This window comes from Notolabrus celidotus, chromosome 7 (genome assembly GCF_009762535.1).
Source record: "Notolabrus celidotus isolate fNotCel1 chromosome 7, fNotCel1.pri, whole genome shotgun sequence".
Lineage (NCBI taxonomy): Eukaryota > Metazoa > Chordata > Actinopteri > Labriformes > Labridae > Notolabrus > Notolabrus celidotus.
Window position 1 is genome coordinate 19,907,024 of NC_048278.1, and position 15,952 is coordinate 19,922,975.

General features: G+C 42.0%; 1 protein-coding gene across 1 annotated transcript in view; it reads right to left on the bottom strand.

The window, feature by feature from the left end:
• The window catches only part of adgrl3.1 (adhesion G protein-coupled receptor L3.1), a 122,116-nt gene that overhangs the window by 73,779 nt on the left and 32,385 nt on the right, over nucleotides 1-15,952 (bottom strand). The window contains exon 5 of the mRNA XM_034687696.1: nucleotides 11,541-11,754. Within this exon, the coding sequence (XP_034543587.1) occupies nucleotides 11,541-11,754 (214 nt within the window). The remainder of the gene's footprint in view (nucleotides 1-11,540; nucleotides 11,755-15,952) is intronic.

Here is a 15,952-nt window from a genome sequence, read left to right on the forward strand (position 1 = left end):
GCCTCAGTCATAAAGAACTGAAGGTTATTGACTGGTGGTTTAAATAGAGGGTATAGAGCAAAGATTTGACATAATCTCTCGTGTGCTCTCTCTCTCTCTCTCTCTCTCTCTCTCTCTCTCTCTCTCTCTCTCTCTCTCCCTCTCTCTCTCTCCCTCTCTCTGCAATCACTTCTTCTCTTTCTGCCTATTTTTGTCTGCGCTACCTTTCTTTTCCTTCTCCCCACACTCCCTAAGCCCAGATAATAAACTAATTTCTTTCTCAGCCTTTGTCTCCATCCTTCCCACCAAGGAATTATTCCTCCGCGTTCCTTCTTCTTTGTCTCTCATTCTGCTTGCCTGTTTTTTTCCTGTCTGTTTATCTGTCTTAAACCCACTTAGCTGCAGTTTCTCAAGTCGCACCCAGATATATATGTGGTAGGTCCTTCTTATTGCTGGCTTCTTCCTCTCTTTCTCTCTCTCTCTCTGTCCTTTCTTAATATCTTTCTCATCCCTGCCTCCCCCAGGGTGTCATCTCCAGCCTCCCTCTGTTTCTCCCTCCATCTCTCCTCCGTCCTTCCTAGAGCCTGTGTGCTGACGTCACCATTCTGTCTGAGCCAGTAGTCTGAGTCAGATCCAAAAAAGACTCCCTTATGTCCCCAGCATCTTCCTTTTTCCCCCCTCCCTTCCTTTCTTTTACTTTCATTCTGCTTCTGAAAATGTGCTCATGCACGAGAGCAAAACATAGAAACATCAGCAAAAATGCAAAGCTCATGTTCTTCCTGCATTCCGTGATGAATACAGATGAAGAACATGCATGTATGTACTACCCCCACACACCTTTAGAACCTGGTTGTTTTTTATATCTGCATTTAACACCGGTATAGCTCCATATTTTCCCTGTGTGTTTTTCTCCGTGTTGGCAGAAAAGCTCCCTTTTTTTAATTAGCATGACCACATCAAAACAAGGCAGTGGCCTGGATACCGCCTTGCCTGCTGGCTTTCTTCCCTGCAACGTGCAACACACACACACACACTTACATACACACACGCACGCACAAACAAACTCTTCACTAACAAAGCTGAGCTGTGGCAGGCAGGGAGAGGGAAAGCTGCGATGCTGCAGCGGGTGCTGCTGTTGTTATTGTCTCTGATGTTTTTCACTTTGTTTGGCAGACCTCCCTTCACTCTGTCTCTGTCTCTCCGTCTCTCTCCTTCATATAAACATAACTGACTGATGATTTCATGAGGCTGACGCTGGCTGATGGAGCGTGTGTGTGCATGTGTGGGGCTATCTGTGTGCATATGTGCCAGTACATGCAAGTATGTCTGTGCAGCAGATGCAAAAAGGAATCAATATTTGTGCGTAGTGTATATGTGCATTTCTGTCTGCATGTGTCTATGTGCCTCCGGTGCAGATGTGTTGAAGAAGTATATAATTACAGAGCAAGTGAGAGCTGGGAACTAATCCTCATGAGTTGAAAGAGGTGTCTGAGAGTGAGTGACGCACAAAGCCTCAGCACAGTCCTCTGGAATCAACATTCGAATACAGTCAAACCGCTCCGTAACACTGTCTGAGTCATCTGCTGCACTGTGTGAACATCCTAAACACATGCAAACTTTCCGAACACACACACACACACACACACACACACACACACACACACACACACACACACACACACACACATACACACACACAGAGTAACCCACACATACACAACCATACTTGAGTATTTACAGTATATCCAGCCAAATAACAAACACATTTTCTGGAACGCTGTAGGAACATTCCCGAACTGAATGCTATTGTACTGGTAATGTCAAGCTTTACACATAAAAAATATACTTCTGTATCTATCCTTTGAAAAAACATTTTCGGCAGGCACTCAAACATTAGTGCACTTTAAGCCTGTAATGTTTTACAACCGGGCTACAACAAAATAGAAGTTTGATAAACCTAATATAACATTTTTCCAGCTCATGTGGTAATATCTGAACAAATGCTGTGGCCAATGAAGTTCCATGTGCCGGTTAAGACTTGAAATGTAGTTGAACCCTCCACAAAAAAGATAGGACGGATATTAACCTAGCGGCAACCTCTGCCCGCAATTTTTGAAGCCCATGCGGAAGTGTTACGGATACTACGTCAATTAATTATGCAGTCAATGATATTAGACTGATATAGTATCTTATCAAATACTTAAAGGTACAGCATGTAGAAATGGGGATATTAAGTGATATCTAGCAGCCAGATTCTAGATTGAAAAGATCCCTTGCTCACCCTCATGTCAGTGAAGCGATTGGGGCCTTCAAGGACAAGGAGCTTCTGTGATACATAAGTATGATCTTCCAGTCAAGCTGAAATTGAAAATTGAAATGATTTTGCACACAATCCTGACCCCTCTCTTCGTCTTCATCTTTTTGTTCCAACCGGTTTATTTCGCACAGCCACTCACTAAATACAATGCTAGTTTGTCTGTTCTGTTCTGCTGTAGAATCATGAACCTGCAAGTTATTGTTTGTACCACCAGTTACTTTACCTCAAAGTGATTTCTAGATTTATCATGAAAAATAATCACATTATAATATAATACAATAGCACAAGAAAAATCTGCATTTATTTCATCAGTTATGGTTGAAAATTGAAGCTCCTTGATGCAAGTAAAAACTTAAGTTCTCATGAAGCACAGCAGGGAAGGTAGTTAGCTATAATAGCTTCTTTTCACCCTTACCCATAAAACAAAAAAAAGCCCTCTGCTTAAGTTATTAAGTCTTTTTTCTTGTTTCTATTAATGTCTGCTGAAAGGGTTTAGTGCTCCCTTTAGGTCTAGTGCGTATAGAAGCTGCTGCTTGTTACAGGCTACAAAAAAATGAACAAGAAATACAAAATTGACAACATTGTTTCAAACACTGCTGTCTCAGATCTCTGAACCTTGGTATTCTGGATTTTCTTAAAAGGTGCAGTTTGTAGCATTTAGCAACAATTAGCAGAACAGACCTGGTAAAAACAGAATTTATGATTCATAAGTTTGTTTAAATTAGTGTATACAGAGTATACAGATTTATATATGTATATGTATATATATATATATATATATATATACATACAGAGTATACAAATCAATGAGACATTCATATCATATCATAACATATTCAAATTCATGAGACATTCATATCTACAAATGGAGCTGATCCCCATCCTTTGCTGCCATGTTTCTACAGTAGCACAGTATTTGAAGGTGGCCGAAATACAAAAGGAAGAAGGAGAGAGCTGTTTTTGTGTGCAAAATAATTTCTATTGACAGACATTTCTGATAGTAAAACTTGACAACTAGAGGATCATGTGTATCACAGGAGCTTCTTGTCCTTGAAGGCCACCATCACTTCACTGACAGGAAGGGTGAGCAAGGGAGCTTTTCAATCTAGAATCTGTATGCTATCCTGACTGCTGGATCACTAAATATTCCCATTTCTACACACTGCACCTTAAAAGTCTCAAGAAAAACATTTTTCAAAACAGCAGTTGAAACATTCATTGCTGATTGAATGTTATAAATATTCAGGAACCAATAAATGATGTGTTACAACACTTTGCTGTCAGAAACACATTAAATGAACAAAAAATATAAAGCCTATACATTTCAGTTTTTTGCTGTTTTACATTTTTACAGCTCACAACTACTGAACTTCTACATGCAACATAAAAGCATCATATGGCTGATATCTTTTTTCACCGCAGGAACATTGATGGTTTAGAAATGTCTCTGTAGAGCTTCCTCTGAGAGTGGTGCATTGGTCGAAACCTGCAATATGGACTAATGGTGCGTGCAAAGTCACCATTTTATTTTTCTCTGCTTCTTCACCACACTGTGAGGTAACAGAAACACAGCTTTTCTGCTTTTTATTTGAGGAAGACTTAAAAAAGGTGATTTTGAATGCTTATCTGACCTGTTCAAACAATAGTTCATGTTCCCATCATTGTTTAAAAGGTGTCCTAAGTACAGCTTTTAAAAAATCATATAAGTCATATAATTTTTTCTTTAATATCTGCGTTAGGCTCACAACTACAAGATTAATCCTAACTTGACAAAAAAATTAAAAAAAGACTGTCCAAAAATATTCCCAATGGATGAATCAGATTTTGAAAGCTGTAGCACATTTTGATAATAAATTCAATTGAAATCCCAATGCTTGGAAAATAAAAGCAGAGGGAGTTGAGCAGTTGGAAAAACAAAAATTAAAAGACAGTTTGTGAAAATAACAAAAGAAAGCAAGGAGGGATGATTTCATGGGGCTCTTTATGTCCTGCGGGAGTTCAGGAAACCCATTTAACTGCAGACAGAGTGAAGTTACTGTATCTCTCCACAGGATAAAAAGCTGTTAGGCCGGTGAAACACTCCTGTACCCTCCTTTCCACCTACACACACATACTGCACATACACAAGGCATATATGAGATTCTGCTGGCACTGGACTTGTTTCTGCTTTATTAGCTCCCTGATGTGGTTATATACACATATATAGAGTATAGGACTGTTTGGAGATGAACCAGCAGAGAGGTGGGAGTGGATGTCCAACCAGAGAAATAAAAACTGTGAAAGGATGCAGGGGAAGTAGAGGTGTAATAAGTAATTGAAGACGGATGCAGGAGTGTGTGATTGACAGGGGTGAGAAAAAGGAGCACAAGACAGGTGTCTGTCTGTGTGTGTGTGTTTGTGTGAGTAAGTCTGTGTATATGTCTGCCATGGGGTATACCGAAGCTTCACGGTCTGTGCCAGCACCAACACAACACACTTATAAAGAAATGACAGATCTGTCTCTCTCTTTCTCCCACACAGGTACACACGCACACACACACACACTCACACACACGCTCACATATATACGTACACACAAACACTGACGCACTCCTGTGCACTCCCTGAATGCATTTCTGTCAGCACTCGAGCAGGCTGTCAAACAAGCCACAGGTAAAATAATGTTGTTTTTCCTACTGGGAAAAAGCTTTGAAATGTGTTACATTATTAATATTTGGCTGGAGGATGTCACTCTCTGCCATTCTTTCTGAGGAAGTCAACTTCTTTTTTGACTTACGAAATATGTAATCTATGTGTGTACCACCAGTGCTGTATATGATACTTGTTTTACCTTTAGTATTTGTGTGTCTATACATTGGATTATCATACATGTATTTGAGGAACTGTATGAGTCAAAAACATTAGTCAAGTGAAGTTTAACAGTAGATTCTGATATCTCAATGACATCATCTGTTTGTGCTGATGCATGTTAAGTTGCAAACATTTCAGCAATCTGAATAATGCCTGCTCACATACAATTTGATAAGAAATTTCAACTGAAAGTCAAATGTATGGAGAAAGTCATTTGAGATCTAACACCGAATTTCATATGTTAATGAATGGAGGAACATGAAGGCTAATAATGACTAGAACTAAACTGGGATTTAAATCTTCCTGAAATGGACCTATTTGTTGAAGATTTCATAATATTTGAGGAGCACAGGCCATCATCTTTTGGGATAAGGAACTGCTTCACAGAGAAAAGTTCTCCTCAGTTGTATTGAATGTCTTATACACTTAGGCTCATGAATAATGCTAACACAAACACATTATGTCTTCTTTTTTGCTAGCAGGCTTACATCCAAGTACAGTTTTAAGCTCCACCATCTCTTCTCTCCTCCCCTCACTTCTTCCTCCGGTTGCCATAGCAACTTCCACGTCGCCCGATTCCAGGACACACTCGGGGAGTCTTCTTCCTGATTCCACCTAGCAACGTTCCTGTGCTGACATCCCTGTGTTTCTCTCAGCTTAAATCTGTGTGTGCATTTGTGTGTATTTCCCTATGTGACACCTCTCTCTCCACAGTTTAATCCAAGACCACCTGCTAGCGCAAACTCCAAATCCTCCTAAAAGCCAAAAGACGAGTAGCATTTCAGACAGCTGGGCTGTCGCTCCTGGTTGGTGAAACGCAGAGAAGCATGTAAAACACCATCGCCGGCAAGAAGACGGAGCCACGCCACACCGAGACACTGTCTTGTGGGATTTAGTCAGCCTCACCTCATGGCGCACACAAAAAAAAAAAAAGAGTGCTGTTGTGTGTAGGCATGTATGTGCATGTGGAGAGGGGGGAGGAGGGCTGCTCTTTTTGTCCTGCTCTGGTTTTGTGCTTCAATGTCAAAGTCAAAGCATGCAGTGAGACAGGAAGTTGGTCTGTGTCTATGTGCCGGCATGTCTGACGCACTGACTCACATGCTAGTCTTTGGAAGTGTCGGGCTTTGTCTCTCTCTGTGTGTGTGTGTGTGTGTGTGTGTGTGTGTGTGTGTGTGTGTGTGTGTGTGTGTGTGTGTGTGTGTGTGTGTGTGTGTGCGTGTGTGTGTTTTCAAGAGGGAGAGAGAGTGAGGTGTCTAGACCATTCTGAAACCATCGCCATGCCGCCATGTAGCTTAGGTGCTCAGTGAAGCATGATAACTAAGGTTAGCAGAGCTGTGGCGACAGGAGAACAGGGTCAGACACAGGAGACTCTGACATGTTGGCATGTACAGGTTTTAGGTGAGCAGCACAGCTGTCAGTCAGGATGAATGTAAGCTGTAGCCTGAAACGCTTGTTTTAGGATTCAGCTTTGAGGTGCATTAATGATACTTTATAATGAGAATACAAAGGTGTTAATGTGATGTCATTCATCTGATTCAAAGTTTCAGTTTCAGGGCTGACATTGAGGCAAAATCCATCCATCTTTGTATGTATCTTCTTGTATAAGTTATCTCTCTATGTACATGCATCTGTCTATCTATGTGTTTGTGTGTGTGTGTGTGTGTGTGTGTGTGTGTGTGTGTGTGTGTGTGTGTGTGCGTGCGTGCGTGCGTGCGTGTGTGTGTGTGTGTGTGGACCCTAATTACCGCACCGAGCAAAGGTGACAGTTAGGCCCCCAGGGTGCCGCGGGGCATCCCTGTAACCGTGGCAACTTTATGGGGATGGCAGTGTGCACAAACACACACGCATATGCACACACATATACACACACACGCCTACACATTCCAATACACACACATTAAGTAGGACATATCCAGATATGACCTGATTCAATGGGAAGCAGAATGGTTTAATGGAGAGGAAAGTGAACAGATAAAGAAAGAAAAAAGATGGATGGCTATAATAACCTGATATAATTGTTATAAATAACCATGAGTCCACCTCTGCAAAGCATTACACGCACAAACACACACAAAACACACTCAGTAGTCATTGCCTCAGTGCCAAACTACAATTTAGAGCATAATGTTGTTTTTGTACTTAGAGTCACGGGGCTGGAATAATGACTCAAAATCTAAGATTTATGTAACACTTAGAATATTTATTTCTGTCCATTCCACATCTCTCTCCTCTTCTTCTCCTCCTGTGTTTACTGATTAGTCTGAAATGAAGGAGACAGATGAAGTTCAGGTATGTCTGAAAAAAAAAGGTGCCAGACTGTATGGCATAGTTCACTGGTTACACAGTCTTGGACTGCAGCACATGGCTTGCACCAGATTGCAGTCCATGATTCAAGTGCTTTTCCATAATTCAGAGAGTCAAAGGAAAAGAACTTCAGAGGCTTTTTTTTTTTTTATAGTCTCTTGCTTGAGTGGTTCAAACGTGCTGGTGTGCACATGCACACATACAAAAGCATACAACCATACTGTACTACACTGTACATGTTCACAAATGCACACACAGAAATGTGTACACACAGTAACACACTAGCCTGGTGCTTTGAAGGCTGAGGCCCGGTTCTAAAGAGACAGGCTGCCAGAAGAAGTTGACAAAGCTCGGGAACGGATGAGCAACTCTCTCAGTGTGTCTCTGTGTGCTGGTGAGCAACAGAGTGTTTGAGCATGCTTGCATGAGCAAGTAAGAATGTTCTTGAATGCATGCATGTGTATTCATTGGTGTGTGTGCACCTAGGGCTGGTACAGATGTGTGTGTTAACAGTGGTTGTGCACCTTGGATCCCTGGGGGCTCTGGGGTTTGATCTTGAGAATTAGTCTGTCTTAATGCCTTCAACCTTTGCACATTTGGCCAAAAAGGGCAGAAGTATCAAGAATACATAATGTGAAATGCAGGCAACATGTTGGAAAAGGTGTTGCACTTCTGTGTAAGCCCCACCTTTACCCTGTGCTGGGATGAGAAAAGAGTGGATGAAAAAAAAGGGAAAGGGTGACAAATACTAAAACAGATGGTGAGGGAGGAAGAAAAGTGACAGTGAGGGTGAGAAGTAGGGGGTGAGAAGCAATTTGAGAAATGAGAGGTGGGAGGAAAAATTGGAAATGGTATGACAAAAACAGTGATATTAAGACAGTGACAGATAGAAGAATAATAGATGAAGTATATTGTTATTTAACACTTTTAAAATACACAGGAGAGAAGGGAGGGGGAGCATGAACCCTTGTCTCTCTCATCAAAGCAGTTTCACTTTGTGCTGAGGGACTTCTACAGAAGCAATGGTGAGGGGAATAGAGGAGAGCAATAGAGGGAGAGAGAGGAGGAAGGGCAAACAAGGTGACAAGGTGGGATAGGTGGTATAGAGGTGTCAGGGGGGGAAGTCTGTTTGAAGTGCAGAAGTAATTTTCTTACATGGTTGCTGTGGCAGATGGGAGCAGAAACAGAGTTTGTGTGCTTTTGTGCAATGTCTACACATTCTTCAGTGTCCACACTTGGAGCCTCAAGTGCCAAAATGCATGTGCGCTGGATGGAGGAGGAGAGAATGAGGGAGAGTGCGCTGAAAGGTACTCGGTCCATGAAGCACTCAAGTATCAGTGAGGGACAAGGAGTGCATTGTGAAGCATCTCCGTAGAAGCCATCAAGTCACTTTTATGTCAATGGATCGCTCTAACTTGCAGGCATTCCACCATTTGGGCTTGGAGCTCCTCTCCTCTGTGTAGGACTGAACAACCCAGAGCTCCAAATGTTTCTGTTGTCCTGATATAACTCTCCCCAGTGACACTTTAATGTAGACTCAACACAACCACACCCTGAATGTAGCCAACAGGCTTTGAAAGATACAACGACAACTAGTTTGATTTTTAGGAGAAAACTGAGATTGGAGAGAAAGATGATGAAAAACATGAATAATTGGAATCATATGTACGATTTTAAATAAAAGGGCATAAATGAAACTAGGCTACAGCAGACCTTCAAACAAAGAGTGCTTGGTAGCCATTTTGGAATAGAGGCATTTCAGTTCAAAACACGATAAAACGGAGTGAGTCATTGAACTGAGGCCAGGATATCGCTAAAACAGATTAAGCGTAACTTTCATGGCCACGGCTTTGTTTCCCCTTCAACCCAGCGTATCCCAATGGGGAGATAATCTGGGAAATGCAGCGATATCAGGTCCTCTCTAGGTTGCCTGAGAAGCCTTGTGAGACCCTCTGGAGATATGAGGCTTTGATATCAAGACCAATTATGTGGTATGGGCGTGCACACACATACACACGTGCGCGCACACACATTCCCTAGCCTTGGAGAGTGGTGGAGAGGAAAACAAAGAGAGAATGTGATACTGAGGAAACACTGGGCAGGCGGAACATGCTCTTGATTTTATCAGCCAGTCGAGCTGGTCCTGAAAACCAGAGAGGATACAGACATAGAGGGAGTGACAGAGTGGAAACCAGACGAGCTGAAACAGACTGAAGACAGCGGCTGTGCGAGTCTGGGAAAGAGCCAAAAGCACACACTGCGAAGTGTGCTAAAACCCCCAATCCAGCTTTCAACACACATTAGTGCACAAAAACACACATTAGATATGAGCAAGAGCACACAGTAGAAGATTCCCTGGGTGCATTTGGGTGTAACACTGGTGCCTTAAAAAAACACAACACACTTTGTGCATGAGCATATCTAACTGCATTAATAGAGTATGTTGTGCACTGACACACACAGAGGCTCACTCACTGCTCCTTGAAGCACACACACACAGATATATAAGTGATAAACAGTTGTTTCCGGTCTGAGTCACCTCCACAGAGGATCGCTTAAGATTAAGTTTGGCCTCTGGCTCTGCTAATTGGAGCTTAAAGTCTGCTGTAGCCCCTGGGCAGTGGATGCCGTGTGTGGCACATGCTGTGTGTATCTACGTTTGTGTGAGTGTGTGTGCACGTGTATAAAATATGGATGGCAAGGGCTGTAGGAGGAGAGTGGCCACACAAGCTGCAGCTGCCAGAGCGAGTGGAGACCCCGAGCTAGGCCAAAGCAATCGCAATCAGAGCCGAGCAGCACGACATGGACAGGTGGTTTGATAGAGAGACCGAGGAGAGAGAAAAGAGAGAGAGAGGGAAATGACAGCAATGTTGGGACAGAAGAAAAGATGAGCGGAGGAATAATGGGACAGTAGGAAAGAGCACTCAAAGTCAGAGGACCACGTGATGTGAAAAACTGAGATACTAATGGTGACTTTAATGAATTATTTATATCCTGACGTTCTCATTACACAGAGCTTTCCTTCCCCCTGCTTGCTATTTTTGTTTCTGCTATTATTTTTCAGTAAGTTCTCATCATCATACCTGCCTAATACATCCGCTGATAGAAGTGTGAAGACCATTAGCAATACATCCCAACGATAACCGAAAGACTACCTCCTCGTTATTGTGGCTTGTTCCACTGAGACTTCACATAAAATAACTTTGTCAACTAAGTAAGTGTTAACATTGTTCATCAAGAACAAAACACTTCCAACACTCTAGCACTAAATTAAACAGCGCTCCTTCTCCTGTTAAAAATTCAACCAGTAATTTAACACTACAATTATAAATGCCTGTATCCACAGTTCTAAAATCACATGAACATGTTCTAACAAGCTCTAATTAACCAACTTGAACAAAGCTCGCACAAAACTAACACACATCCATCAAGTTCAAGCTAAACGTTGGAGACCCTCACATCAAAAACCAGTAAAGTGATAACACCAGGACTGCTTTACTTTAAAGACTTTAAAAGATAACTTATCGTGACCAATGATTTACAGAAGTTTGAAAAAGTCTTGGTAGCTTTGTTTGCTGTTCTCCTTATACCATTGCCAAGAGAGGAGGCCATCACACCACCCAGCTGTAGAGGAAGTGTTACCCGAGTAATTTCCATTGTCTGATAAGGTTTTGCAATTGTGAGGCATTGTACAGCATTTACTGAATGTGATAACAGCGGGAAGTGGAGCTCATAGATTACAGCACTTTGAACAAACGTCATCTCTTTCAGTCCATTTGACTGAGTCAGCCAGGTACGCTGCAATATTATGGTGTTCTTATGCTGTTTAGGCTGTCAGCGTATTAAAAGTGGGTCAACATGTGAATAATGTAGAACCTCACATTGATACTTTACCAAGAAGAAGAAGAAGAAACTATCACCTGAGACTACACATCAACTGTAAAAAGTGATCTCCTCTAGCAATGAAAACTTTGCACCAAAGCATGTCACGGTAAAGAGCAGTTTCTCAATTCCACAGTGGTTATCTAATTTTGTGGTACCTCACTGGTACTTTTTGCATAAATCCAGAGAGTTATATCTGTGTACTGACCTGAGTGACATGATCTTGTATGCATCGGGCAGGTAGCATCGTGTGTTCTCCATCTGGGCGGGGTCGGAGTCACAGATCTTGTCATCTGTGCGGCCGTAGTTGGCGCTCTCGATCATGATGACATCAGTCCCTGGGCAGCGTAGCTCGATAGGGTAGGACTCACAGGACAGCTCCCTGCGCACCACTGCCATGGGGATGGGGGCACGGCCGTAGGCTGGACACACAGACACACAAACAGAAACATTGGTACAAAGATTATTTTTCACTAAATAACATCTGTCTCTAGAACTTACTAGAATACTACATGATTTTTGATGCAGCCTTTACATAAGTGCAATTGAGGCCTTAACTGTACAAGCACAGACTGTGTTCAACTGAATCTGCATTTGTAATCTTGTCATATAGACTAATTATCCACACTATTAGAAAACAATACCATCAGAGAATATTTTTCATAAGGGCATGTCCACTGTTGCAAGTGAACCCACTTGGTAATTACTGTTTTGCAGTGAGCAGTTTTAGACATCATTCTAGATAGAGAGTAATTGCTTGGCAACTTCAACCAGCATTTAGTGCTGCAAGATTATTAAAAAGATGGCAATGTCTAATTATGCACAGAAGTTCGATGCATGCATCTGCTCTTATTGTGCTAGAGTAGGAAACATGTCATTAATTCCAATAATACCAAGCCCCATGGATGATGAAACATCCGCAAGAACTAACAGCAATCAAGTTGGTTTAGTCTAAATGAGTCTTTATATCCCATAAGGTCAATGTCTGGTGATGTTATAGGCTGTAGGGCAATCTTCAAAAAGGAGAAAAGAGGCAGCAGAGAGGAATATGGGAATATGGGAATATGAGCTTGCTTGCCTTCAGTGATGCCTCATCTTGCAGCAGGTGCAGATGAGTCTATCACATTTTTGGCATTACAGAGCAGATATTTCTGCTTGCATATGAAGAAGGATGGCCACAAGGAAACACATTTTGTTAGAGATGCCTCAGTTCCATCATGTGTACCAGCAAACAATGATGGAGAGCCGGCATGCAAAATAACAAACCCTGAAACTAAGTCCCCTAAACAGAAAGCAGATTTTACAGCTATCACTGGCAGCTGGGATTGTCCTGCTCTGCCATTGTGGTCAGAGTGTTTTTTAAGAACTAAAACTTTGTATCTATATGTACATAATCCGTACATTTTTGTACATGGTAGGTACTTATGATGTCATGTTTAAGTTCCAACGGATGTACTGTCTGGTAATTATTAGCCACTATATGCAAATCACAAAAGTTTCAGAATCTGTGTTCACTTTTTTGTGAAAGTAAGAAAAATATACATATATATGTTTATTTTTGCCTGTCTTGATAGGATTGCTGAAGAGAGACAGGAAATGTGGGGAGCAGAGTAGGGGATGACATGGAGAAAAATGGTCATGGCCAGGAATTGAACCGGCAACTGTTATGATGAGGATTAAAGCCTCTATGGAGTATGGAATGTTTCTAGGAAACAAAAATTGCAGAAAACAGTGCTCGGAGTTACAACGAAAAAATATCAGCGCATAGTTTTTCCAGCAAATCTTGTGTCATAAAAAACTTCCAGCACTGTCTGCAGCCCTTATAACAGAGCATCAGGAAATGGTGGTATGCACTAAAGGTGGTTGGCGACATTTATAACTATGTGTGTGTGTGATTTATGTAGCTCTGTATGGTCATAATAGTGCAAAATAGGAACAACACCAGTGCAGAATCAACTTTAAAAAGGTTGCTTTTCATTCCAGCTCACTGATTGTTTTTGAATCTGAAGAAAATCAATGCGTTGACCAAACAAAAGAGTTATTTACTTTCCGTACAGTCGCAGCCAATGTCATCTCAAGTATGACTGTCTATTTTGAACATAATGAAAGAACAGGACTCAAAAATGTGACTCTGATTTATATGTTTCTTTTCTGTATAGTTTTGTGATTACAGAGGACTGCTGTGATATTGATGGCGTGGGGCTGGTGGCCCCCTGGGGTTTCAGTTGTTGTGCTGCAGCTTGGATGTTGTTATTCTCTGTTCAGGAGAGCAGCGATCCCTCGGTTCTCTAGCCCTTCATCCCTTGATAGAATGGTTATCAGCTAAGGTGTTCAGTTGTGTTGCTCTGTTTCGTTTTCACCTAGTGCCACTGTAATTGTAAAGTAGATTTTATTTCATACAGCTTCACACTGTGTGTCACCCACTACCTTTGCCAAAAGACCCTCTCTGAGATTTTATTATCTACTCTGCGTTAGTTATATGTGAAGCAGTATATATGATATGCATTGTCTCAGCTGAATAAACTAATAAAATATATTAAATCTGATACAGCCTGTAGTTTGTGGCTGCAGGCCCAGTGACTGGGACTGCTTGTTGTTCTACGCCACTTTCATTTTTATTGAAGAATAAATCCAGTCAAGACCGTCCAAATCATTTCTTTTAAGCCCTATACACACAAGCTTACACATGTGCACTTATGAACAAACTGACAACTACCCCATACCAAACACAGACCCACAACATCCCTGAAAAGCGTGTCACAGCACCACCTTCCCTGCTCTCCTTGTCAGTATAACCATAGCAACCCTGTCCTCCCTCCCTTGGCTCTCTGATTGGCTGGAGGAGCATCATGGTTACACGAGTGCAGCAAAGAATCTGAATGAGCTCAATGACACTGTGCCCAAGCTCGACTTAATACTTCCCTTCACTACCTCACGCACACGACGCACGCACAAACACAGACACAGACACAGACACAGACATACACACACACACACACACACACACACACACACACACACACACACACACACACACACACACACACACATACACATGCACATGCACATGCACATGCATAGAAATATTCTGAGTGATTACATGTAAATGCTGAAATTCAAAGCAAGTGCAGCCAATATCTGTGTGGGGCTACCTGAGGGCACTACGCTGATAGACGCATGCTCTAGCTCAGAGATAAGACTGATAGATACGTGACATTTACTGAAAATGTTTCCCACTTATGAACACACATATATCACCACAGGCTATGATGAGACCTTAAGCACACATTAAGATTGGGTGTGCGTCTCAGCAGCAGCCAGGGCCTTGAAGGACTTCATGAGTTTTTTTGTGCATGCAAGAGGGCAGTGCTTAGGGCAGTGGGTCGTTACTGTGTTAATAAGAGTGTTAGTTTATTAGTTTTTCAATGGCTGTGTCATGTCCGCCTCCGTGAGCATGAATGCAAATTGTGAAGAGAGGGTTAATTGAAGCGTGCATGGATCAATACACAGTATTGTAAGGCAGCTGTCTAGACTGGCTTTGGATCAGATGTCTTACAGTGTTGCCTTACAGGGTCCCTGCTGGGCATAAAGGGAGCATTATGACACAAACACACACACACGCAATTCAAATAACGGGTCTATCTGTGTTCCAATTAAACACAGATAAAAAAGTAAATGCTCCTCTTGCATACGCTAGCTTGTCTTGTCCTGACCCCATAATTCATGCATTTATATCAGCTGGCTCACCTATAAAACTTTGCTGTGTTAAACCTGCCTCCAAACGACTTCCCCTGCACATAATCCTGTCACTTTTTGCTAACAAGCACGTGCTGCCACACAGACACATGATCATCACAAGACCCGATACTTAGCACGCGTGCAACAATGTCAGAGCTGACAAGTGCATGTTAATGTGTCCGTCATTAGTTGTGTAAGTAGTGACAGAAAGTTGGCAGCCTTTGGACTGTACAGACAATCTTATTCAGACACTCTCATTGCCTTGGGGGGCTGAAACAAAAGGATATCGATTTTTACATTTGGGCCAAGAACAAGAGAGTGGCGAAAGAGGTGGATGGATGGAGAGAAGGAGAAGGAGAGGGTGAGAGGGAAGAGGAGAGAGATTTAAAAGGTGATCTCTCACTTGAACTGCCAAAGCGTTTGGTTGCTGCCGGTGTCTGAAATGTGGGTCTTCTGAGTCGAAGCCAAAACTAGACAATTTTTAAAGTGCAAAATTCTGTTTCTTACTGACAATAAATCTCATGGATAAAAAAAACAAAACAAAACAAAAAGACCTGATCCTACCAACAATTATTGCCTGTGTAACAGAGCCTGATAGAGCTTTTTTCTCCTCTCCTGTAGAGGTCCATTGTTGTCTGAAAAACAATTTATGTCAAGAGTATAAAGATCAGTGCTCACCAAATGAGGCTTGTTGGCAGAGCTGCGCTAAAGCTTGATATATGATAGGAGAACCATTCCCACAGTCCAGTCTGGCTATTTTAATGGGGCGAAGTTACGGTCAGGGACCCTCTTCCCTTGAGACTATTGAAAAAGGGGATCTGACTAAAAAGACAACATAATGGATTCTGCAGCTTTTGGAGCTGGTTATTGCCTGAAAACTAT